The 27,543-nt window shown below is 36.9% G+C and overlaps 1 protein-coding gene across 2 annotated transcripts in view; it reads right to left on the bottom strand.

Annotated features, from left to right (window-relative positions):
* Positions 1 to 25,699, bottom strand: part of MARK1 (microtubule affinity regulating kinase 1) — a 38,002-nt gene extending 12,303 nt beyond the window's left edge. Inside the window, exons 1-12 of one of the 2 annotated variants that reach the window (XM_009276847.1) lie at positions 25,502 to 25,699; positions 24,773 to 24,826; positions 16,581 to 16,629; positions 15,380 to 15,445; positions 14,290 to 14,360; positions 13,252 to 13,308; positions 9,188 to 9,424; positions 8,979 to 9,098; positions 4,665 to 4,764; positions 3,949 to 4,061; positions 2,489 to 2,642; positions 1,132 to 1,325 (exon numbers count right to left, since the gene is read on the bottom strand). In XM_009276847.1, coding sequence (XP_009275122.1) covers positions 1,132 to 1,325; positions 2,489 to 2,642; positions 3,949 to 4,061; positions 4,665 to 4,764; positions 8,979 to 9,098; positions 9,188 to 9,424; positions 13,252 to 13,308; positions 14,290 to 14,360; positions 15,380 to 15,445; positions 16,581 to 16,608 — 1,140 coding nt within the window. In that variant the 5' untranslated portion in view covers positions 16,609 to 16,629; positions 24,773 to 24,826; positions 25,502 to 25,699. Of the gene's footprint in view, positions 1 to 1,131; positions 1,326 to 2,467; positions 2,643 to 3,948; positions 4,062 to 4,664; positions 4,765 to 8,978; positions 9,099 to 9,187; positions 9,425 to 13,251; positions 13,309 to 14,289; positions 14,361 to 15,379; positions 15,446 to 16,580; positions 16,630 to 24,772; positions 24,827 to 25,501 lie in introns of those variants that run through there. The other variant, XM_009276846.1, reaches the window with a different exon arrangement.
* Between the last annotated feature and the right edge of the window lie 1,844 nt (positions 25,700 to 27,543).

The raw sequence follows: 27,543 nt of genomic DNA, 5'->3' as shown, positions 1-27,543 counted from the left end.
ACCTATTTAAAATTTGAAAACAATGTTTAAAGCATCTGTGGATATATTGCAGACACAGCCTGCAGAACATTAAGAGTTAAATGAACTTCAGCAAGTATTTTGTTTGAAGAGAATTCTAGCAGAAATGCATATCATCTTCCCAAAATATCCAAGATGGGAGCCAGCACATAGAATCCCAGAGGACAACAAGAATTCCTGCTGCCCGTCTAGTACTAAAAGCTAAAAGATGACCAGAATTTTTGTTTTTAATACAGCCTGTCTCTTAAATAGCAAAAAGTATACTTGAATCTTAAATTATGATTCATGCGTATTTTTTTTTTTTTTCCTTCACATGAACTCTTGCTCCGAAGTAGCTGTTTAAACACTATGCAATATTTTTTCATTGTGTATCCTAAACACTGGTACTACCGCACGTGAACTTCCACAAGGCAAAGTAGATGCTTTCACATGAGGAGAGACGGACTTTCCTATTTGGAACAAAGATGTCTGAGGCAGTAATATGATAGCGGTTTACAAAACTACGAATGATATCATAACAGAAGGACTAGCAAATTAATCATTTCTTAATACAAGAACCAGGTTGTAACTCATAACATCAACAGGCACACATGCCAGGGAACAAGTGGGTTGTTGCCCCTCACCTCACCCCATTTCTGAAGTCCAAAATGAAGTGGTTTCAGAAAGCTAAACGGACAAATTCAGAGAAAAAAGTTCGTAAGAGATACCACATAGGATCATTCAGATGAAAACTCCAATTCAGGAAGTCCCTTGACTTCCTTGTAGATATACAAGCATTAGACACCAGAAAAAGAGCACTCCATATTAGCTCTGTTCTTATGTTCTTTCCCTAAATATCCACTATTTGTCTTGACAGATCTTCAGTTTGCCCAAATGCAGACATTCTTGTGCGTACTGTTACGTTAGTGTTAGAAAAAGTCAAGTTGTGGGGGGAAGGGAAAGGTTTATTTTAAAAGACATCCACTGTAGCCTATTTCTGTCTGCCAGTAAGAGTTACCAGAAATAGACTTAGTGGCTTACTCAGTAACCATTAGGTCTATAGTAACCTTATGCTGCAGATTTTGTTTAAATAGGGAAAAATAAATATAATAAACCAAAAGCGCACACACTCACACTGGGAACTGTAGTCGATTTCTTTCTTTCGGGACCCACAAGCGGACTTGCAGCCATCTCTCCCTTGGATCCCACTGTAGTGCTGCTAAGTTTGCGTGAGACATCTTTGTCCCAGTCGTCTTTCTGTTCACTTTCCACACTATTTGCCTGAGCCCTTTTTGTGTATGACACAGCAGGAGGAATTGAGGGACCAACTGCCAAATAAAAACAGTATTAATAATAACTAAAAATAATCACTGCATTTTTCTTGGCCAAAATAGTCTAAATATAATTCCCCGAGTCCAAAAAAAGCATTTTAACAACTACGACTGCAAACTCAGCATATATACCAAGTTATTAAATTAATTGCTCTTTGACAGCCTACGTTCTTTTTACCCACTCTTCATCACCAATTTGCAGTTCAGAATTAGTTCCCATTTCATATCAATACGTAAAACCTAGAAGAGTATTTTAATTCTCATTTTAAACCCATGTAATTTGTGCAATATTATGAAAAAAGGAATTAGAGGATACTTTTCAAATTATTTTTAGTACTTTTTGCCGCATATCTTTTCCTCTAAACTCTATGAAAGATCTTTTTCCCCTGAAAACCCTAGAACTACTTTGTTTAAAAGCATGTTTATACTTGGAATAAGTCACAGTTCTTTCCCACTCATCATTCTTTAAAATGCTTTGGGGCAAATCCTCCATTGGTAGAATTTTACATTCCTTTGAAATAAGATTACATCAGCTGGTGATCTTCAAAATATTGGTTACTTTTTTTGGAAAAAACACCACCACACTAACACAGAGAGAGTATAGTCTTGGGAAAAAAAATTAGAAAGAACAACGTAAGTGAGGCAGAGAAAAGGGCCAAACATTTTAGAAATATGTCTAGTAATTTGCTGGTTCTCTTTGAGGGGAAAAAAGAAAAATCACCTTTCATTTAATGTTTTAAATATGCACTCCTTTTTGATGTAACCACTTTCACCTGAAAACGTTTCCTGACTACTTGATAAAACTGTTGTCTCTCGGAAACAAACAATTTAGCCCCAACTCCAAATTTACTGATAAACATAATGGCTTGCAGCCTTTGAGTTTATCCAGACCAACATTTTGCCATTAGTTCCTAAACAGGAAACATCCTCAAGCTCTTATTTAGTGAGTCAACCAAGTAACAAGTCCAAAAAATTCAATCCGTAGATTACATTGACCCAGATTTACCATAGAAGCGTTCATACAAATAAAAGCATCACAGCGGAGCACGATGAGATACACAACAAATGCACAGAGTGGTGGACCTGCCGGGTTCACAAAACACTGCACATTCAGACTTAAATTGTGTATGTTACTTTACTTGTTGGAATGTCATCCCCACCATGATCACTGAACCGCCGTTGTTTCTGATTAGTTGATATACTCCGCTGGACCTTCAGGTGAGCGGGAGACTGCACAGAACTGTTGTTGAGGTCGCTGCTAGGACGAGACCTTTGACCCAAGTTGCTGCTGGACAAGGACTCGCCTCCTTCAAACTACAAGAAAAACAGTTTTTCAAAGCATAAACAAAATTCAACATCAGTAGTACTTTTATGGCATAATAAAGTGAAGAGTTCCAATCGAAGTCTTTTTTTTTTAAATTTAAAATTGTATCCAGAGTTTAATTTTCTTCAAGATTAATTTTATCACTTCATCTGTGTTTAATGCGCTTTAAAAAACACACAGCTAAAAGCTAAGAAGTTAATGAATGCTCAAAATAAAATTAGAAGAATCTTGACAGTAACAAAAACTGTGCTATTTTAAAACCTAAGCCAAAGAATGGCTCCCCCTGCATTTTTTTTTTTTTTTTTTTAAAGCTTAAAGAGCATTGATAGCTTCAGAACAATTTCAAAATGCACTGGATTGAGTCAGAAGAGCTAAAAAAAGCAAGTATTACTGATTCAAGGATTCTTTATGGCCTTCAACACATCTTTATAAAGTATGTAACTCAGCCACTGGTTTGTCGATATCTAAGAAGCATAAGTTGTAAGTAAGAGCAGTGGAAAAGACAAATATCCTCTTCCAAGCGGTTTGAGTCAAAATCATTTTAGACAGATTTCCTCCATGCTCTGCCATCACCAGGGAATTCTGGTTCAGAGATGTTGTGGGAAAATGCGCTCAAGGATGCACATATCAGATCTACACTATCTTAGAAATAAAGCAAGGCCAATGAAGCAGCAGGAAAAAAATTCTTTCAAAAAGAAAGCCTTGGTCTCGGCTTGATTTCTTGAAAATCCCTGTGGTCCCAAAAGATCTACAGATCCCTCTAGTTCTAAAACAGTCAAGAGATTTTCTATTATAAGTTTATTAATGACTACAATGCAATTATTTGTTAAATAATAAAATATACTATAGTATAGTATACGAGTGCGAAAGGATGAGTACATTTCTGAGAAATAAAGGATGTCACATCTTAGTAGGTAGAAGAGTAATTGCTCTAGTCAAATCCACTATTTCAGATTTTAACTGTAAACACATGACAGGAAGAAGATTCAGCACTTAAAAGTTACGCTACTTCAGATTAACGGCTAGCTTTTTAAAAAAGCAATTCAACGTATTTACAAGCAAATGTGAAGATACTATATTCAATCTATGTGAAGATACTATATTCAATGTATTTGTTCATATGGGAACTAACAATATATCCAAGAAGATAGGAAAATGGAAAGACATTAATTAGTTATAAATTACAATTTTTTAAAAGATGTTACGAAATAGTTCATAAAAACATCGACAACCAGAATATTCAACCCAAGCAGATACAAAGGCCAAAATAGAAGATGTAAATTAGGTAGCACTTACTTCAGGTGGTTTTCTACCTAGAAGCAGGTAAGTAGCCATGACTTCATCATACTTTTGGTTTACTAAAGATTCATGGATTTCTTCTCTTGAAAATCCCATTGTGACCATAATGTCTAAAAGTAAAAAGAGCTAGATACATTAGCAGAGTGAGTGCTTGGGTTTACTGACAACTTAAGGACAATGAAAACAGAAAAAAACCCTTATAATTTAACAGGTAACTAGGATTCAGCTCAACCAGCATAATCTTTTCTGTGCAGAATCAAAAAGGCTACAACTCCCCTCTTTCATTGTTTTCTTCTTGAAAACTCTCAACTATGTTATTGAACATAGTTCAACATTATTCAACATTAAATGTTATTCAACAAACAAATAAATAAAACACTGGCAAACAGAAACTGCGAATGGCTACAGGGCCAACAGTATCTTTCTCTGACCACAGCGGATAAAAATTGTTGCCCTCATAACAAAATCTGTTTCCTTCTGCCTGTTGAATTCTGTAATCTTGTCTTTTGCTGTGCTTGTAGATTCATGTCAGCTCAGTGAAGTCACAAGGGTAGCTATAAGGAGGGCATTGTAATGAAATTTCTCATTTAAATAAAAAGAAAATATTTTACGTGTACAATGAGATTGTATCTCAAATTCAGTAATAGTTTAGTTTGACTTACAAGATACAATTGTCTATATCATCAGATGTAACATCCTTGTAAAAGTCTTACCTATTCTCTTGGTGTCATTAAAATCTGGTTCAGGCTCAGTATATGGCTTTAGTTCTTCTTCTTCATGGCCAACATTCATCCACCGATCCTTCATAATTTGCTAAGAAAATAAATGAGCTTTAGGTCAATATGCCATTTACCATACCCAATTAAATCTGTGCTAGCTGATCTGGGGAAAAACAACTTAAAATTCTACTAATCTGAATGCTGCTCTTTCCCTCCCACCTTTTCCCCTCACATCTTACAGTTTCTTCTTTTGTCTTTCACATCCTTTTGTTTCCATTAATTCATTCCCCCTTCCTATTTAGCCTTTACAATACAACACCCCCCACCCAAATACCAGAAAAACTAGAGAGAAAAAATCTGCACTTTCAACACACAAAAATCTTTCATTTTGTGCCCTTCATTTCCACCATCTCTTTATCTCGCCTTGCTGAGTGCCTGACACTTGTGCCCTAATCTTGGTTAAGATCTCTAGATGTTACCACAATACCAACTCTATCACAATAAATAACTCCTTCAAATAATAACAAAAGAAGTGTTTAGAAACTAAGGAATATTTCAGGAGTGTGCTGATGCTTCCTACAATCATTCATTTCAAGATCATGATGCCGACTGGTCATTTTTTCCTATGGATCTTCTGACTGCACTTGACCTAAATATGTTCACAGTTTGGCTGGAGGGAGAAATGCCTCTTAACTCTCTCTATGCCATGCAGATATTTACTTTAAAAATTTCTCCTGCGTTCTTTGGAAGATTTCCTTCTGCTGTGGCCTGGATCTTTTATATGCCTGCAAGATTGACCAGCTGGAATCCCTAACCACCACCACAATTTCTCCTTAAGGACATACTCATCTTTTTTAAAACAGCTAAAAACATTTTCCGTCCTACAGCAACAGGCACACATGCCTCTTTAGGGACAGATGCTAATATTGCTCACTAGATTGACAAAGAGTGAAACAAGTGCCAGCAAGTCAAGTTTCCCACAGGCTCCAAATATGCCTCGCAATCACCGAATTAAGTTATTTCTCACAAAGAGCAAAAGACTCAATTTTCCATTGATATAACCAAATTCTTTGTATGTAGTGCTGCTGCCAAATTACAGACCCAAATAGCTGTATCCTTACAAGAACAAGACAGAACTTTGTACATGGGCCAGTTAACATTTTGCTGACAATAAGACTTAAAGATTTGTTCAAAGTTCTGCCACAGAATTGATTTTTTTGGAGGGCTTTTGAGGGGTATAAAGGGGAAGGGATTGTGAACACGTATTGCTATATTGCATTTCTGGCACACAGAGCACGAGTCTATTTGACAATAGACTTTGGTTATGTATTTGTAGCCTTGCAGTAACACGATAGACTCCCCAAGGAGTACTATGCAGTATCTGCAATTACAATTTTTTTTAAAGATACCATTAATTAAATCTAAAGTTTAAGCATGATGAGGTGTTTGGATGACAGGAATCACGCTGCTCAAATCCCACCTCCCTTTCTTGATCCTTCTTGAATTAATAAGAAAACCCAGCAATTCCCACTTACAGTTTTTCATGTCTCTTCAGTAGGTGGATCTATAGTTCAATGTAATCTGCTCTAGGTTTCCATCTGTTTAGATATCTAAACTTCTGCTAGCTTCTGTCTTTTAAATACATGATCTTATAGGCGTACTGAGTTATTGCACAACTCTTAAAACAGGCTCCTACAATCAAGCATTTTGAAGTGACACAAATGATCCAATTCCAGGATCAATATTACATCTGTGTAAGTTCAGCTGGGCTTCCAGTCAGCCGACTGAAGAGCAGCAGCCTTGGTCAGGGTACTTAAAGATCTAACTGAAACTGCATTTCCTAAAGATCGACCCAAACTGAATTTCAACCAACTAGGTATTATTGATGAGGTTTCCCTTGATTTGCAGGAAAACTAGCTAATAAAAATCTGGCCTGGCTCAAGACCTGTCTGTCTCAAAATTATTTGCTTTATTACTCTTTGTAAGCATAAATCTGCTCTGTGGGAATTTCACACAGGTGTTGCTTTGCAAGGAATTGAAGACTGGGACAGGAGGAAGAATTTGTTGAAATCCTGATAGTTAAGAGAGATCCACATGTTTTCTGACAATACATTTTTCCCATCTCTTCCTGCAAAGACTTACTGTTTTACAACAACGTTCTCTTGCTTCTAAAATATTTTCTCTCTGCTGCAACCATGAAAAAGTCTAGACGAACCATTTTAATAAAAATTTGCCTGGTCCTTACCAGAGGAAGAGTGCTAAGCCTAACCCATACGGTACTGATCCTGTGTCAGTCTCAGCTTTGATGCTTAATGTCACTGACAAACATCCTATTGGATGGTCTGGGAAAAACATGCATGGGAACTGAGCGGGTATATGGCTGGGACTGAGCAAATAATTAATAGACAAAGCACAAACAAAAATCCTCCCCACCTAAGATGACACTGTATCTCCACTTTTAGAAATTTCTAATAAATATATACTTCCATTCTAAATACCTATTTTTAGAAGTGCTCAGACAGCAGAAATAGTCATTTCTTTCCAAACCACGTACCATAGCTTTCTAAATCAATAAACGTGATTTCAGGAACATTCATTTTAAAAAAGTTTGTGATGTCTCTCTCCCTCAGATTAGCATACTGACCAATGCCTGTTATCATCAGTATTTTGGTACTGGCTCAAGACACCTCTGTCACACATAACATTTACTCGCTCTCTTCCATACAATCTGACAACTAAGCCGTTCCAGCGAGGCTGCTATCCAACACCTCTCTCCAGGGACAGGAAGGAATTTTAGAAGAACTGGATAACACTACAATATCTAGAACGAAAGTGAAATTAGATCTGAAGAGAAACTGCTGAAAATCCAGAGGAAAGTTCAATAAAAGGAAAATATGTTTTCCTAAAACTTAAACACGACAGGAAAAAAGCGATCTTTCACCATCTTTGAGTGACTATGCTCTTATCACTATGTCCTCTAGACAGTAATAAATACAACATAATTAATGAATATCGAATATCAGGAAAGTAGAAGCCACCATTCACTATTCTCTTCAGCACAGATTTTATTCAAGTTAAAACTATTTATAACAAGTCACAAACCAGCATGAGCTTGAAATAAGTTGCATGCAGACAGAGCTCAGTAAATGCATGCTTCCTTGGCACAGGTAGCATCCACGCCAGGAAGCATAAGTCATGCCACTACAAATAAAAAGCTGCTTAAATGGGATTTATTCTCTGGAACACTATTTACTGCTGCACAAGTATGCATAGAAAGATGAAACAAAGGTCACTGGTGATTAACTCATGCAAATACTATTTTAAAACCATTCTATTTATCTTCTGCTCTACTTTCATCTCTATGGTAAGTAGATGTTATTTTAAAAAGTCTCCCTTTGTTAAAGAATTCACAGAATAGAACAGAGCAGCATTTAGAGTGAACTCTACACAAAATACTTGCTAAATAACAGCTCCAGAGTTATCCAGCAAGTACATGCCAACACAGCAAACTTGAACAAAACAGCCCCTTAAAAACACTGAACCTTTTAGACACCTTACAAATTATGCACAGATATTCTCTGCATCCCATGAAGAGAAAAACTAATTTACTAACAAAAAAAAAAAATCATAACTCAGTAGAAATCCTCAAAACATTTTAGCTGAGGGACACACCAGATATTATTATATATGTTAATTTTCCAGCTATTCAGAAACAAAGATACCAGAAGGGGGAAAAGAAAGGACTGAACAGAAATAACGAGCAATTACTAGCTTATCATTCAAAGAGTCCTTAGTGTTTATCTGTATTATGGCACTAAAACAAACAAAAACCCCACGTAGTTTTCTAACACAGTTATTCTTCTTGTATCTTTCCTTTTTAAGAAGTCATGCTGGAAATGGTAAGTTAAGTAAAAAGGCTTACGGTACTGCCTGCTGCTGTTTTTGTGTTTCTGAAAAACTCCAAGCAGAAGATATTTACAGTCTTGTCCTGCTTTCCACACATTTTGAACTAGCTCCATTATCTGACCAAAACAAGTGGGAGCAGTTTGCACTTTGAAATACTCTTGAACAATAGTCTTTAGTCAGCTACAATTAAGGTTAGACTTTCATTCATTAACACTTTCTATTTTCAAGCTCCACTGTTTCTGGGACATTTCCTATTTCTTTTTTTTTTTTTTAACAAGACTTTTGGGCCCTTAAAACAGGAAGAAAGTACCTATCGTGAAAAATAAAGAAGTCTTAAGCAATTATTGCATTTTAGTCTTTCTTAATCTGAAAACCCTTTTTTTCCAAGATGAAATTACTTACTTCCAAGCTGCCTCGTTTTATCGGATTCAGTACTAGTAGCTTCTTAAGTAGATTTTCACAGTCTGTGGACATATAGAACGGAATGCGGTACTTCCCCCTCAGTACTCGCTCCCTCAGTTCCTTTAAAATAAAGTTTTAGAAGGTGAGCCTACTAATGACATAGAAGATTTAAAGAGAGTAAAAGCCAAGCTTTCATATTGTAACTGTACCTTTAGATTCTGACCATCAAATGGCAATGATCCGCTTACTAGTGTGTACAAAATCACACCAAGGCTCCACACATCCACTTCAGGACCATCATATTTCTTTCCTTGGAAAAGTTCAGGAGCAGCATAAGGCGGGCTTCCACAAAACGTGTCCAGTTTATTACCGACTGTAAATTCGTTACTAAAACCAAAGTCTGCAATTTTAATGTTCATGTCTGCATCAAGTAGAAGGTTTTCTGCCTAAGAGAAAAATAAAAGAGGAAAAGGACAATTTACCTATCAGAATAAGATCAATATATTACAGTGTATGATTTATCAATAAATGCAAAAATGTTTCTTTTTCTAAAATGGCTCACCATCTGTATCTTTCTTGCAGAACAAAAGAAACTAAACCCCCTGAATACATTACAAAGATTGAAAATCGACTATGTTTACTCAGGAAAATGTAACTGTTAAAAGTAGCTAAACAGACTTGAAAGTCAGCTAGTGAATCAACCATCAAGATTTTCTTTTCTGGAAGAAATAGGTTAGTTCAGCTGTAGACTGAAGTATCCAGATATCTCAGAATAGCAGTTTCAGCTTTTGACAGGTTCATGCCAACTTCTGATGCCAAGGAGCATAAATCTAATCCCAGACATCATCTACCATTTTGGTGGGGTAAATGTTAGAAGGGATTTAAGACTTTAAAAGAAGATCTCATCTGCTTGCAAGATGAAATACTTCGAGCCACGTGCTGTATCTTAGCATTCTGTACCAAAAAATTCTCTCCCCTTTATTATTAGCGTTTGCTTTAGCAATAACACCACCAAAGTGTTTAACACTAAAGTATTACATTGTGCATGAAAAAATGCATGTAGTATACATCTAAGAATATTAACGCCTGTGCAGCAATCATCATGTGAATGCAATGCATCACATAGACATAGATGCGAGTATTCAGGAACCTGGAGAGTCAGTAAACAGTATCTTATACTTAGTATCACAGGTAGGGCAGAAGATTAAAAGAGCAAGGTTAGAGAAATACTAATACATTACTGGAAAAAAAATAAAGCGCATTTCTCAAAATGCAAGGATGCTGTGCAAGGACTGCAGCAGAGCTGGGCAATATTTACTCATCTAACTGGGTCCCAGCTCCCGATCTGCGTATCAGCAACACAGGAGCAGCACTGAGCAGTGCAGGAATCCTTCTTTTTCAACAGGAGGACAGACATTAGCCAGAGCAGAGGATTCACCTAATTGCCAAACATCAGTTTTATAGCAAACACAGACATCTCTCATCGGATGCTGCGCTCAGAATTGAGCCCGGAAAATAAAAAAAGGTCTTAGTTTAGGATCAGAGAAGCAGCAATCAATCTGTTAGTTACTTTGATTAAAAGGGTAAACATGATTTTGTTTGGGTCGGTTTGTCTGTTGGTCTTGTTTTATTTTTAATAATTTCACTTGCACTCAATGAACAGAACAGGGGACAATTAACTATCAGTCTATCAAGCCAATAGCTGCGCAACAGAATTTAGCCTTTACAAGGAGTAAAATACGGCCCATTTTTACAAACTAACTATCCTGGAAAATATTTTATTTTCCCAATTCGTGACCTGTAATCTCAGCTGGTTCTAGCTGATGTGCCTGCAGACAGACTCACAGAGATATTTTCCAGATCTGACAGCCTTCTACATTACTGCACAAAGACTTCATTTTCCTTGTGGTGAAAACATTACTGTCAGTGCAGCTGCTCTGTGATTACAATAGTCCTCCTAGTTCAACAGTACTCTGCTACCCAAGTACCCCACACTTTTAGGTTCCTTACTTCAAACAAAACCACCAAAAAAACCCTTTTTAATATGCCAAATAGAGAGACTATGCTCTTGTTGGTTACGTGTTCAGAGAGGAAAGTATTAACAGTCACTGAAAAGGTAAGATAAGTTTTGTGCATCACAGGATGAGCAAAGTTGGAATTGGTTATAGGTGTGTATATATTATACGCGAGCTGTTTATAATCACAGAAAATTAAAAGGAGATAGTGTAAGTACCCGCGGGCCTTGCACTCCCTCCTCTTCTGCCAGAATAGCCCGGACAAACTTGTACATTTTCTTACACGTCTTCCTAGTTTAGTCTGAAGTAACTTACATTTGATGGAGTTTACCCTTTCTGTTATTAAAGCCACAAAGGCTTATCAAAAATCTCTGAAGCGGTGCTAGACCTCTGCCTTGCAGTGCTAACAGTGTCAATTGGTCAGCGTGCCGATACCATGGAGAAAGTCAACAGAAGCAGATGTGAATGCAGACACAACTTTAAAGTTGCTTCTTCCTTCTCTGCAGCTCCATGAGAAGAGTTTTAAGTGAGACAGAGATGACACGTAACGTTTGGAAAGAAGAGACAAAGTGAGAACACCTCCTCAAAGCCATACGTTTAGCCCTTTTTTCTTTGGGGAATGTATTTTTCATTGGCTAGGCTGACTGGTTCTTGATCACACCTAACACTGAACTTTTCAAATGAGTCTAGCATAACTTCATCCAAGAGAAGACAGAGAGAGAAAAGCAAACAAAGAAATTATTTTGCAGCCTGCCTGCCTGACAAACAGGAAGGAGACCAGCAGCAGAGTACTTGTGACAGATGGTAAAAGGGATCCCGCACAAATGCTGCAAAGCAGTTTTGGATAGTCCTGTGGGCAATGCAGTGAGCTGTATGCGTGCTATGGAACTAAGAAATGAATGAGGGGTGGAGACTGTAACGGGCTCTGGGAGAAACAGTGAGATGCAGGATGCTAAATAACTGCAGGGGTTAATGCAGTAAGGCTCAATAATATAGCTGGGCTGAGCAAACCAGTGCCAGATAAGCATGAGGAGATGGCTGTCTCCCTACTCCCAGCCAAGTATAGGGCCGAGAAAACTAGTGAAAGCAGCTTGTCCATCAAGCCAAGGTCCCTAGGTGCAGCCTTCTGGAAAGCTCAACAACAGTGGCTGCAGTAAGCTCCAGGGAGCTTGACAAAACATTCACGGGCTCCAAACCGCCATGCAAGACGGGGAGGGATTTTTCTTTTTAATCAAGATTTCAGTGAGATCCAGCCCTTTCCTTCCTTGCATTTTGACTTCAGAGTGCTGGCCAGGCACCTCCATCATCAGATAACAATGGTCCTTGGGCAGGGAAGACTCAGCAGAAAAGGATGTATTATCCAGCACCATATGCACATGCAGGAGCCGGCAGATCGACAGGTATTAGGGAACAGATTTGTAAGTAAGAGGTTGAGAGCATGCTGCAGTGTATTATGAGAAAGTTAAGACAAAAGATACTGGTGAAAAAAAAAACTAGGAATTATTCAACCTCAGCTTTTCCCAAGTATTTAGATACATTAGTAAAAAAGAACCTACACCAGTGTTTTCTTTGTAAACGTAAAGACATCAAAGCAAGAGCACAAGCCAGCTTTTAAGCAGGTGAAGATCCAAGTCGCATGATCTAAACTTGGCACAAGGACAACTTCAGACTGAAGGCTTAGGTTGCACCTGCAATTGCTGAACTCTAACACGGTCGGGTATGTTTATACAGATAGATTATTAGAAAGCATCAAAAAAACGAAGTTCAACTAATTTCTGTTTACCTTTGATTTATTTTTCTGCCTGAATTAAACACGAGAGTATAAACCAGAAGTTCAAATGGATTAAAAACCTAACGTATGTCTTATGAATCACTAAGAAAAGACCGTTTTATATATCTTGCAGTATATTTTAACTGAAAATATTCTAATTAAGTAGTGCTGACTGGTATCACTGAACTTCTGCAGCTTCAATGTGTACATATCTGCATGCCAGCAGGTATAATTCTTTGGAGACCATGCCTTTTTCTTAAAGCCAGAACTGGAATAAAAGTAACACATGTTCTATTCTTGTCTCTCCCCTCTTCCAACAGGCAGGCTACATTATTTTTGTGTTTCAGAAAACTGAGAATAAAATACAAGTGATAGTTCCCCTCATTCACATGTTTGAGGCATTCAGAGACAGTGGCAAGGAGAAGTATATAGAACGAAATTAAGTCTAGACTGTCAGCCAGCAAAATGAAAAATAATAACAGCCTACCTTAAGATCACGATGAACTATGCATTTCTGATGACAGTACTGCACAGCAGATACAATCTGAAACACCAAGATGATCAGTGAAATATTTTATTTCAGTCTTATTATTACTAAGTTTTCATATACAATTTAGTAATTTTGGCTCCTGATATGATTCAGTAGAATGTAAGAAATTAATAAAGCTTTCATTTTAGAAAATATTCATGTAAGTTTCATTAAAGCTCAAATACTAAAAAGTCCCTAAAAGCAGCTCATCTTCTTAAGAAAAGTTTAATACATACTCCTCAAGGTAACAGGAGAAACATCTATTTTAAATGCAGATCACTCAATAGCAATAACTATAAAGGAAACTATTCCACCCCCCAACCCAATAGCTGGATGTATCATCTCAGATTTTATCTTCTGAAATATTTGCAGCATATCTCTGCAATTCATCCCTAACAATAGTTAATTCAATATTTTCATATACATTTTTTACATACGTGTAACAAAAAACAAGTCTGAAATAGCAAGTTAAAAGCAGTTTCTTTACATGTTAATTATATACTTTAATTCTGAAAAATACCAAATTTTGTTTATCTAATTAAAGCTTTTCACAAAATAATCATTAAAACAGGGTAAGAAAAAGATTAAGATGAGAAAGTTTGTAATAAGAATATAAAAACCTGTTACAGAATACCCTTCATACAAAACAATGTGACATGACACAGCAATACATGCCATCATATCGACATCTCCAGATAGAAAATCTGTTCAATTCTAAAATATTCAGAAAAGGATTAAAACGTCAAGTGAGTCACAATAAAAAATGTGACTCTTAGGAACATCCACTAAAAACGAATGTAAAACAGTCTTACTATTTTTAGATAATACGTAGGAAGCAGATATTTTTCTCTTCAGGGATTTTTTCCACTCCAGCTTTAATAAACATTATCACAAAAAAGAATTTTTTTTTAAAGTAAAAGAAGTATGCTCACACTCATGTCTATCTGAAAACACCATAAACAGAAACAAAAGAAAGAGTGAATGTTAATTTCATACCTGCCTGAATTTTGCACGAGCCTCTTTCTCTTTCATTCTTCCATGTGCAACTAGGTAGTCAAACACTTCTCCTGGCCATGACAAGGACAAAACTTCAGTCCTATTGCCCAGGTTTTATTTTTTTGACTGTCATGCACAATCAAATCATGCTTGAAAACATCCCCCCACCCCCCACCCTTCTTGAAGGGAAAGGAAATAGAAGCAGCCAGGAAAAATTCCTTTTTACTGTTTGCATTGGATTTCACTTTTCAGACATGTAATAGTCAAGAAATATAAAAGTGAAACCCTTCATAGTAAGGCTTCTTCAATTTTTAAAATAAATCTATTTTAAAAACACTGTGAAACAAAAAAAAGATTGACTTTAATCATGAAAAACATTCACAATGCATATAAGACACACTGGGAAACAAGCGCCTAATTTCTTATGTACCAGATTTGTCTTGCATGTCTCTAGCAGCTTCACTTAACAGTATCTGTATTACTTCTGTTTCTTCCGTCTTGTTCTCTTTCTAATAAAGCTGCTCAAATGCCTTTCAGATCCTCATCTTTGCACTGTCTGACAAGCAGCCTTTCCTAGCTGGTCACTAGCCCTGTGCTGGATTCCCTTCCCACATTCAAACATTTCTCATTCAAATGCTAAGCAGCTTCTCAAGCAGGCACCCACTATCCCTCATGCTCTTTATGATCCTGCTGGTCCCCTTTCCCGCGTTCCTTCTTCTCATCCTCTGGACCTGCCTCTCCAAGTGCTTTGGCACACATTTTCAAGATAAAATGAGGCACCAGTGCTTGCCTAAATATAGCAGATAAATACTGAGTCAAGCTTTTGCCAGAATCCGCACCAGACTATCTCCTGATATTCCAGCAGAAACCTCAGAATGGTAACTACCCTTAAGCACAAATCTAATAGGTTCTTTTACAGAACGTGATGCAAGCAAGAAAGTCTGCCCTGGGAGGTATGCTAGGACTGTTAGGAAGGCCAGATTGGAATCACCCATTAACCATAAAATCCTTAAATTGTTCCTAGGCATGCAGCCGGCACGGCTTTCTGTATTTCAGTTTATCCTTAAAGCAGAATTAAGAATCCACTTACCCCCACTGGCATATTCCATTACCAAATACAATGTCTTTTCAGTTTCAATAACTTCAAATAATTTTACTGCAAGAAAAATGAATAAGAGAGAGAGATTGCAGCAGGGAGCAAAAGCACAGCACAAACAAAAAATTACACTCGTGAAGTGAGTATAATTTATGGACAGTGATAACAGTAAGCCATACAAAAACTTTATATCCTTTAGGTTAGCATTCTTTTGAGGGTAAAAAAGCAAAATTAATTTCTAAGTCATGTTTGATAATAAAGCATATTAATTCATGATTTTCTCAGAAGTTTATGCACACTGTACAAACGAGTTCATGCTGAAATTAGTGTTTAAATTGACACAGATGTCTAAGATCATACAAACCTTCCCTATTTCGGTAGTAAACTGCTCCCAGTTACAAATCTGAGATTCTGACCAACTAAAAACCGAGCGGACACCAGAAACGTTAAGTCTGGAAGACTTTCCTCAGATTGTAATAGTAACCACTCATTTAAAACAAACGCACCGCCACCCCCAAGAAAACAAAAAACAGCAGAAGCTAAGAATGCTGGAAAAGCAACAAACAATTCAAGGGATGAGAAGGGAGTGCCTAGCATGTAACAACTTGTACGCCTCGTCCATACCTTGTATGCAACAAGCCCTCTGGCCAATTCAGGACCATTAACTGTCTCTGGAACAAGACTGTCCAGCCCTCCTCAGCCAGAAGAATTGTCATCACAAAGTAGGGCCCTAAAGCTGCGGGGTAGGTGAAAGAACTAAAGCAGAAAGGGAAAATTACATACTTTGTAACTCTAATTTTCTGGAAATATCCGTCAGCGGGAGTCCTTCCTAGACTGAACTAATAGAGTTTGCTACCTTCACCTAAGAAACTCATGCTTTTTGGCCTCAAGAGTAACTTCAATGGACAGAGGGGAGTTGGGGCCCTCAACAAACCAGAGTGCTCAGCATCTCCTACTTTGTGTTAAGGCTTTCCTGGACTGAGCAGTTTCTCTCCTCAGAGCAAAATTCTTGTTTCAAGCAGAGTCAATAAAGGAGGTGAGACAATGAAGCATTTACTGAATGCTCACTGTCCTATTATCTCAAAAAAGTTTAACAAACAAAAGCATAGCTGTAAAGTACATTCAAATAAAGCCAAAGAAAGTAAAATGTAAACAGTATAATAAAAAAAAGTTTGCAGAAATGCAGGGCTCCTACCAATATTGGGATGATTCAGTATCTTCATTATTCGTACTTCTCGAAACAACTGTCAAGGAAGCAAGACAATTTTCTTAAAGTGTGATTATTAGGGAAAAGTTATTCAAGATACGCAATTTTAGATGGCAAAAAGGAACAGCATAAGCCACAGAAAATATCATTAGCATAAAATATAGATAAATATAGTGCGGTGAACGCCAGAAAACATAATCTACATCTTATACATTATATAACAATAACCTCTACCAGCTACATATCAAAAAAAGACTAAATTTTTAAGCTTTATACAAAGAGACACAGATAAGTTTTATAGCCCTTTCTGGAGTTTCACATTGACCAAAACCAACACATTATTCACACAGGATTTTTATTTCTTTGCTCTGACTTCTTTGGTGACTGGCAAGATCAGCTAACTACCCTGAATACATATATAACTGTAGGTGCAAATACAAGGTGTAGTACTACAACAAAGTCGAACACACAAACGTTAAAATGCAATTAGATACCAGGAATCCTGACGTCCCCAAGTCCTGCCGTTCCACAGAGGTGAAGCAGGCGAATTCACTTTTCTCACAAATACCAAATCTTACACTGGGTCACAAACAGCGATGTCCCGCCCTCCCCCCGGCAAATCCTGAAGGTTTATGATTGATGGAAGTCTGGTTTGTGATCCTGAGTCACATAATTACAAACAATTGGACAAACTTATAGCCCTAAGTATATACACTTCAGACAATGGTGGTTTTACTTTTTTTTTTTTTTTTTTTTTTTTTTTTAAAAACCAGAAACAAGAGGTCTTCACTTTTAAGTTTCTAGCATTCATGGGTTTATTGATTAAATAAGAGGTGGAGCAAGACTAACCTAGGGGCTCAAAGGGAAGAAGGCAAACGAAAGGAAACCAAAATGACTACATAGTTCTGTCACTCTATACTTGAGGCTGTCAATAGTGGTAAGTTTGCACTGTTTTACTTCAAGTGAACAGCATATCCCCACTGTCAAACCTATTTACTGTGCTGCGCGCTCTTTAGTCCCGTATTGGACTGAAGTAGGATGCTGAAATGAAGGAAGAAAAGCTCACTGGCTTCAGCGTAATGCTTAGCCATTTTGGAAACATCTTAGCACTACAGTCCTCCTTGTAGAGGAACGTGGCTCAACGCAGAAGTGCATTGTTGCTGTTTTGCTTGTCTGATGTCTCAGAGGACATCTCTCCCTCCATTTTCAAAATTAGTCCCATTTGTTCAGATGCTACCTTTGCAAAAGGGTACAATGATGCAAGCCAGAGACCGAACACCTCCTCAAACAGTAGCACTTCAGTTTCTATTTTATGACGGCTGAAGCTACAAGTTAAGAGAAATTAAAATTCTTTTGCTTAAACACCACTGATGTTATTTTACTCCATTTGTGCAACTTAGTCATAACATTTCTAAAATTCTGCATTTATTCTACAAGTTAAGACTATAGAACAACATCTTTTTGAAATTTAGCTTTTGATCAAGTAATATTATTGCAGTTCTGTATTTACATTATTTAAGTATTTCAAGCTAGTTACTACCCACTTGCCTTATATTTGACATTAAAACAATTTCAGAAGAAAGCAAAGACTATAAAAGCATTTCTCTGAGAAAACATGAACAGTATGATGCAGTTTGCTTGTGTTCAAAATGTAACACATGGGTATGTAATACTATGCACTAGAATTAACTTCAGCAAATATTCTTGTTTCCTCATAAAGCCACTTATTCCCATGAAAAAACTATCACACTAGGCTGTTCTTTGTGCATTTTTTTGTTTTTCTAAGTATTTGAATTTGTTCACAAGAAAAAGTTTCTCAGCTAAATCAATATCAATTGGTCAGAAGCTAACAAATCTAAATCAATAGATGGTACAGCTTCAGAAGAGCTTCTAAGCAGGTATGTGGAAAACTGCAATTCCTGCCCAAAGACTGGAAAGGTATTTCATAACTTAACAGTATTAATGCTGATATAAAAGTTACAGCAATGAACGCATGTCTTCATCAGCAGGATTAAAATATTAGACTTTATAAATAAAATAATTTCAAATCTAGAAAAAAGATCATTAAGAAACAATTTTACATGTAATGTGAAGCACATAGTAATTGCAAAAAAAAAAAGTGCATTATTCTATTCGATATTCTCACAGAATTTAGAAGTTTACTAATTGGTATAAGATTCAAATTGATTTCACAGTGACATGAAATTTTGTTCCACATAATATGTAATTTTTTTCTTCCACAAACAGCCTATCAGGAAACGGACATAAAAGTCTATTTTCCTCAAGACAGAACGTTACTGACCTCTAGCCTGATGCAGATACTTTGTTACGTGAAAGAAACATTTACTTGCTCTGGTTCTGAATAGAAGACCTCACCAAGACCCGACGTATGGGATTAGGTTTGTTTATTCCATACAAACGCCAATAAAATTTTTTACAACATCTTGTATTATAGATCCTGTTGAATAGACATTTTTCAGAAAACTGAAGCATATGTTCTCATACAAAAGCAGGTACACAGCCATGGTAGTCACCATGAGTATCTCAAGAGGAAGCAGTCAGTCTCAACCTTTTGAAAGGAAGCAGCTATTCTAAGGCAAATTCTAAATGAACTCAAAGTCACAAGGTGAATCTGGGTATTTTCTTGCTGGTTAGTGGCTCTGAGGTGGTCTTCTTGTTTGTTTGGGGATTTTGACTCAAAGGCATTTTTAATGTTGGTTGCAATGCGTTTGCATGCTTAGAGCAAGAACTGGGCAAGGCTGAAGCAGCTGAAGTTATCTTCAGTGATGCTCATCCACACAAATCATGTCAAGCATAAGCTGAATGGAAACTGGCTATTTTATTTTACAGACGGGATGGCATCAGCCTCCCTACAAACGTATGAGAGCAGGGAAAGAGAGAAGTCAGCAGAGTAAGAATTGAAAGAATAGTTGAAATCTTGGAATCTACCTGTAGGTACCTGCTGACTAAATGGCTTGCTCTGAGAAAAGATTAAAAAACCCTAAGTGGTTGTACTCCCTAAAAAACTCCTCTCCCAGCTGCCTGCCCATTACTGAAACTACAGCACACAAGGTTGCCTTCTTCACGGGGAGATCCCTGTTCCTCTGAGAGTTCATGTTTTGCAGTTGTTACCGGCTTCTGACAAGTTTCCAGCAGTTGTTTACCTGGAAACCGACATTTTCAGACCTTTTCTGAAGTAACTCAGGTATAGGCATCTTGCAAATTAGGCAGATGTAACTTACATATTCCATAATACTGCTATGTAACTGAAGTCAAGCAGCTTTGCTAAAGCTGCTTGGCGTGACAGATACCTTCCAACCTGGGAAGGCTGGAAGAAAGCAATTGTTTGAAAGGCTGAAAGAACTGAAATAATGGAACAGCACTGCGTAGAGACCACAAACACAGCCATGCTACACCTTGTGTAATTCCTAGCCCATTTGGTCCAAGGGGATGTGCACGGGTTTTATTTGGCCCAGTATAAATGCACATTTATACAAATTAAGAAAATGCCAACGTTCACTCCTCCAATTTTCTCTAACGAGAGAAACAATCTAGAAAATCTCTGAACAATGGATAACGCTTGAATAAAAAAAAAGCATTAACAGTATTCAAGTATTAGGGTACATTATTTTACATTGTAACTCTGCATTCCGTGGAGCACTACTTTGGGATAAATATCCCCCCCCGCCCCTGAAGTATGCTGGTCATTAACACTCCTTATGCCAATACCTATGTATCTACAAATAGAGATATAGAAAATCTCTGAACAATGGATAACGCTTGAATAAAAAAAAAGCATTAACAGTATTCAAGTATTAGGGTACATTATTTTACATTGTAACTCTGCATTCCGTGGAGCACTACTTTGGGATAAATATCCCCCCCCGCCCCTGAAGTATGCTGGTCATTAACACTCCTTATGCCAATACCTATGTATCTACAAATAGAGATATCTTTAAACAATAGCCACTATACCCCTCAATAACACCCAGGATACCTCTATACGCAAAGGAAGAGATGTATGAAAGCAACAAGACCATAGTTATTTCCTACAAGATATCTTTAAACAATAGCCACTATACCCCTCAATAACACCCAGGATACCTCTATACGCAAAGGAAGAGATGTATGAAAGCAACAAGACCATCGTTATTTCCTACAGTGCCAAGTTTGTTAGTTTTATAGAAATCTGGACAGAACAGAGAGATTAGTTCTCTTTTCGCAACAAGGCAAGCTGCAGGATTATGTAACAATATTTTACTGATAAAAAATAGCGCGCTCAGAATTCACACACACCTCTATTTTCTTGAGCAGCAGTGTACTGCTCTCTCAGAAGGTGTAAGAGCTCCCTGACTTTTCTCCCCCCACCCCACCCCACATTCTTAGGACCCCTCTTCACTGGTAGAATGCTACCATTCAAAAAAAGCTCTTGAACAAGCATCTCCTTGTTGCAAACGGGTTGTAGCCTCAATAGCTTCACTTGTAGTAGAGGACAGCCAGCACCATACTCAATTCGTAGAACTTGTACCGATGGAAAAGGCACAAGCTTGAAAATTCAATTCCTGCTTTTCCAGTTTCATTTTTCAGGGCACAGACTGAAGAAAGTACAAAGATCATCTGTCACACCATTGCTAACACTTCTACTTGCTGTCAGGTTGACATCTACGTTTAAGATTTACTATTTTAAGTCACTACAATCAAACTAAAAATCTTCAGTTAACCAAGGCTTTGGCTTGCTTTGAAAGATGTGCTTGAATGCTTCTCCAGTTTCTAAATCATTACTGAGAAGGGATGTTGCAAAAAAGCATAGCTTTCAATAGGTAACATATTGACATTGTTCCAAATCTTCTACTTCTTTACTTCTGTTCTGCTTTTCTTAACAACAGAAAAAAACCTAAGTTTGAGGTGTTAGATATGTTTAAAGAATAAAAAGAAGCCCGCTGACCCCTAAAAAGGGAAAAATCTGAAGTGCCACTTGCTAATCAAACCTATTAAGAAAAAAAGCACCTTCTGCTCCACTAGCAGTTGACAGAAGAGCAACAGAATGCCATTTCAGAAACATCCCTAGTGAAGCCAGTACAAGATGACACTTTCAATGTAGCAGACATGCAGAAAATAGAACAGCTATTTTGATATAAATTCTAGTTATGATGAAACCCAAATACTTACATTTGGTAACAAATTACAATCGTGACAGTGGAAAAAGCTACGTCAGTACAATGTGTTACTATCAAGACAGCAAGTTCACAAAAAAGCCAGTTCTGTCTTCTGAACTGAGTAAGATGGGAACCGCATATTGAACAAACTGAGAACAAAATAAAAGGCAGTGCCCTTAATTCAACATTGTTTATCTGTTTAAAGAGGTAGAGGTCCTGAAGCAAAAAGTGTATTATAACTTAAGGCTATCACATTGCATGCACAAGGATGAAAAATTAAAAATTCACAAGGTCAGCTTACTTCTGTCATCTCTCCCGGTCTAAGTTAAAATAACTATGCCTGCAGAGTACCCTGCCCATTTTATATGGCATAAATAACATTGGAGAGTGGCAAAGAACAAACTAAACTCTTTCTCTGCTTTCATACCCGTGACTAACTACAGACCCAGCTTGTATGACACTTCCAGCAGCTGAAGTATGTGCTCAGATACTTCTGTTTACAAAACAGAACAGCGCATGAGAAGCTATGATGCCTCAATTCATTTTACCTAAATTAGGTCAGTAGCAAATACTAAAGCAAAACCTACTTGCACTTGGTATCCTTTATATTATACCGAGGGAACAAGGAAAGGCACGGGGTCATTCACAAGACCAAAGATCACTACATATTTGTCTTATTTGATTAATAATGTGTGTCAAAAGTGATTGAAGGCCTAAAAGTTTTGCTGATCTGCATACAATCTACCAGCTTCGAAGTTGTAGAGAGACTGTCCTCTCTACTACGCTAGTTTAGATGGGTTCAAACTCAGGAGTGCTATTTTTGTTGCAGAAACTTACTACAGTATTTCTCTACAAACATTCTGTTCCTATTAAAACAGTACTACTATCACCGCTTCCCTTTCCCAACGTTACCTCTTGAAGAAAAATTGACTACTTAACAGTACAGCCATACAGTACAATCCTGATGATAAAATTATAAAAATTCACATTACAGTCACACTATGTGGTACATAAAGAATCACAAGAGTTCAGTGCAGAAAGAAAAACAGATGACTGTGAGACATGGAGAGTTCATAGAACAAGATTTTTTTTTTAAATTTATTTACAGTACACAAATGGCATATCAAAATACTAACAAAAATAATTCTAAGCATGCTGATAAACTACCCTCCCACCCCATTTGCTTTAAAAAAACTACAGTTGCTTGAGTGACTGCAAAAAAGTGTGCTAAAGCTTACTTAAAAGCTTTCAGGGAATCAATATTCAGTTTCACTCAAAATGCTAAAAAAATTGTAGGAAGCTAAAGACTTTTAGAGCTTCAAAACAAAGACTTCCCCCCTCCCCCCCCCCCCCCCAAAACACAAAAACCCCCGAAAATTACAATCAAGATATTAGAAGGAAAACTTTATACCAAATGATCACACTTTCCAGTGTAAACAGAAGATGCATGGGATAAATACTTCTAGAAGTTATCGAAGAATGGAATTGTGGTTAAATCACTAAATCTAACTTCAGTGTTTACTTCTGCTATAAACTGCTTCTAACTGTATCTAAAAACGTTTTTTTTTTTGGTATCAGCTTCCCAGTCAAAAAAACAATTAAGAGCAGCAATGTCCTATTATATGAATATTTTGTGTACTACTTGTGCAGTGTGACAGCATCTTGTATAGGCTATAAAAATTTCAGTTATGCTTACACTAATTTTTTTTAACCAGTTATTAAATATGTTTGTGTGAAATACAACTTATCTATCATTAAAGCAATTATCCCAGAAGTAATTTTCTCATGCTTAGTCTTTCCAGAAAGTTTTAATGTTTTTTTTTTTACCCTCTCATTGCTCAACAATGAGACAAACTTGCCTAGCTCTCCAAGCATAAATACCAAGCTAGGTAGGAAACAAGCTACGTGAGCAGCACAGGATTTCCCCAGTATGCTCTGTCAAAGCTCAAATATTAGCAAACAGATTTGCTTAATATAGGACTTTAGGATAGCAAAGCTTTTGCATGAACTCTGCACAGCAGGTTGAATTAGAAAAAAAAAAATCCTGAAGAACCCATACTCAAACAAAAATACTACAGAAGAGAAATTAAAGCAAATAAATCAAAGAATTAAAAGAAATCAAAGAAAAAAAGAAATTAGAGCAAAGTTGTTTATAACTCCCCATAGCCGAAGTTACACAATAAAATAAATGTCACAGCAGCCAGAGATAAAAGAACAGCAATAAGCCCTAGCCTCTTTCTTTCATTCTACAGCTACAGACAGCAGCAGTCTAGTATTTGTAAACAAAAAATATCCCAAATTTTATAACAGGCAACCTCCAGCAGGACAATACAACATTTCTGTGCTTCAGCCAAAACTAAACATATGCATAGTTAAACAGTAAAAAACCCCAAACTAAACAAAAAAACCCCAGGGTTTTGTTAAAACACATCACAATGGTTATGAAGGACTTCTGAATTTCTATCTACAGGCACAAACAAACAAGAATGTTCTGATTACGTTCAGTCATTTTGTCAATTCTATACACAAAAAGTAATTGCCAAAGATCCCTTGAGTTTAACAAATACTTTATTAAAGTTGAAAGAATATAAAAACAAAGGTAAAAAAAACATTAAAGCCATAAAAGTTGGCGCTCTTGTAAGTCCACAAAACCCAATTACTACATTAAAGAAAAATCCAAGAAAAATACTATCCTTTACAGCATTACATCTTGATTTAGTATGTAGACAAACTACTTGTGTACCTAATTAGATGCAAATTTTATTGTCAGCAAGGGGTAAAGCTGGTGGAGGAAGGAAGAGCAAAGAAGCAATGCTTAGACTGGAACCACGTAGAGTAACTGCCCTCAGACAAATGGCACATGCACATTATAGCAAAGACAGCAGGATACCACTGTCTCCCAAGGTCATACATACACAAAGATATTTGTTTAGCAAGATAAAGGGACCAAATATTTTTGTCAAGTAAATAAAAGATCACAGTTCAACTGTTTATAGAATTTCAGGTGTTATGGTATATTCTTACCTTTTGCAGACTAGTAGGATTTAGCTGGGTTTTATCTATTATTTTCACGGCAACCTTGGGGGAAAAAACAACGAACCACGGATGATTAAACTCAGAAAAATATTTGAACAAAAATATATCGCATCTCTGTGAGCAAAAGCATAGATGTGCCTATAAGACATGCACGTATGTCTGCTTTTATGCATTTCATGAAGCAAAATTTCTCACCTGTTAGGATCTACCAGCAGGAGCTCAGAACTTTGCCACCAGATGGTACCACCAAGGAACCAGTTTTATACTTCTGTCAGTGTTTGGACAGAACAGTGTTATCCTGTCCACTGCAAAACCAGGCCCTCCAAACACAAGATCTATCTATTCAATAGACTATCAATATCGATGAAATCTATCTATCAATAGATTTCTCTTCTGTTTTGGAAATGCTTGGGGATGAATGGACCCCCTCCCAGCCCCAAAATACCCCTTGATAAGCAACAAAATTTTTGATCTCTTCACCAAGAAGTTACATTTTACAAAAAGGGGTGAGTGGTTAGAGGGAGAAAACTCGGGCACCTCAGGTAATTTTTCTTATATCCTGAAACAGCCTCTTTGCATCTTCCTTTATGATGAGAAAAAATGCGCTTTTTCTATTCAGAAGAGAAAGGTAAAAGAATAGTAGAAATACTTACTATAAAGATAGCCAAAGAGAATATAAAACACAGACAGCAGGTTTTTTTTTTTTTAAATGCTTACCTCTCTTCCAGTAAGAACATGCCTTGCCAGTTTCACTTTGGCAAAATTTCCTTTTCCTATTGTTTTCAGTAAGCGATAATTTCCAATGTGAGGATGCTCTTCATTGGTAGATGTAATGGAGTTTCTACATCGGGGGATGTTTTGTCTGCTACTTGACTTGATAGGCTGGACATGTGGGTCAGTATACCCATCCACAGAGGTATGCTGGAAGGCAGATAAAATAGTTGGGAATTTAGCTACTTGGATTTTAGACAGTTGCAGCAGAATAGACTAAAAGCATAAAAAGGTGTAGAGGGGAGTAATTAATTTACTTTTACATGTATAACTGATAACTTTGGATGGTAGCTTAAGCAAAAAATGCTGTCTTTGGGCAGAGTTTGATGCATGTCTCAAGAAAAAAGTCTGCAGAAGGATTTTACCAGCTCCAAAAGCAGAACTAGAGACACCTAGGCAGTAATCAACAAACCATTACAGACTTTTTTTTAATATGAAGCTATGCCAAACTACACACTACACCACTATATTGCAAATAAACTTGTCTAATCATAACCAAATTTAGTCTTTTAAAAATACACAGTAAAAAATATTTGTATTTTGGCATATTTGGAAACAAGGTTGCACTCTATTTTTTTTCTTAACTTTCTTCATCTCAAATAACATTATGAGAAAAAAAATACTTTTTTCAAGTGAGCTTTGTTCCCCAAACCTGTTTGCATCTTTTTGTAAGTCACGTTCTCATTCAAGTAACTAACAATCTAATACTTTATTTAAAAAATAATCTATTCTTAAAAAGAAAACTCCATGATACCTCATAAATATATTTTAAATCTCAAAACGTCTGAAGAACTAAAAGGATGTTATTTTTAACGCATGCCAACACATCATCCCACACTAAATGTTAGTCACTGAAATCTGCAGTGCTTCTGTACTCTTTAACTTCCAAGTATATAGGGGGCAAGATACAGATGGGGCTTGGAAAGGTTCCAAGGAGAAACCAAAATAACAGAAGATGTCAAAGGGGTTGTTACGCGTTTCAGCATTTCAAATGCTTTCTAACATTAGTGGCAGATGGGTACAAATGTTTAACAGGTAAAATTTAGCCTCTAATCTTTTAAGTTACAAATTTTAAGGCAGGCAAATACTGTAGGTAGGAACAGTGTCTTCTCAGACCAGTTCTTAGATTTTGTAACAGAAAGGCATGTTTACTCCCAGCTCACTCCGTTCCTGCTAAGCCTTAAGCACCGACAAAACTCAAGACACCTTAATATTTTCCCCATTATTCACTGCTTCAATCAAAAAGTGGGTATCTCGGTATCTTTGTACAGAGCACCAACAGAGCCTGTTTCTTTACAGACCAAAGGTTTCTAGATCTTTGACCTTAAGCTGAAAGCAGAGTCAGAAGGCAGTGGGAGGTTTCACTGTTTCTCCCAGTACCCAACCAAACGTTGGTCTACGCTGATCTCACTTGTCATTCCTTATGCAAGTAATTATTTTCTTATACAAAACAGAATTTAAAGCAGTGCTTCCAACTTCAGTGTGCATTTATTACAGACTGAAGTCAATCCCCTCCTGCAAACACCCAGGCTTACTGATAGTCCCACTGAGCTGAGTGGAGTTATTTCAGGACATAAGCATTAGTAGAATTGGGAAAACTAGCAAACAGCTGCAACACAACCGGAAAAAACAAGGAGTATACCACAACCAGAATGTTCTTCCCAAATGTAGCACAACTCTGCTTACATCACCTCCAGTATTATTAATTATTCACTATGGCCAGGAGAACGGTCCTAAATATAATTTTCTGTTTGTCTTTTCATTAACTGAGTCTCTCTGCAAAATACTACTATACCCCCACTGCTAAACTGTTTTCCAAATTACTGCAGAACCAAGCAAGCCAGGCATGTTTAGATTCTGTATATCAGACAAATTAATTCAACCAAGAAATAACACACTAGCAATAGTATTTATCCTTTAGAAGCACATAATGAAAATACTTTCTGTGGACTTGGAAAGAGAGGATCAGGACAGCTCTAGGCAGAGGC

The sequence above is a fragment of the Aptenodytes forsteri genome, unplaced genomic scaffold (assembly GCF_000699145.1).
Source record: "Aptenodytes forsteri isolate BGI_AS27 unplaced genomic scaffold, ASM69914v1 Scaffold465, whole genome shotgun sequence".
NCBI lineage: Eukaryota > Metazoa > Chordata > Aves > Sphenisciformes > Spheniscidae > Aptenodytes > Aptenodytes forsteri.
The sequence above is the reverse complement of the archived record's forward strand: the minus strand, read 5'-3'. Positions and strand labels throughout refer to the sequence as shown.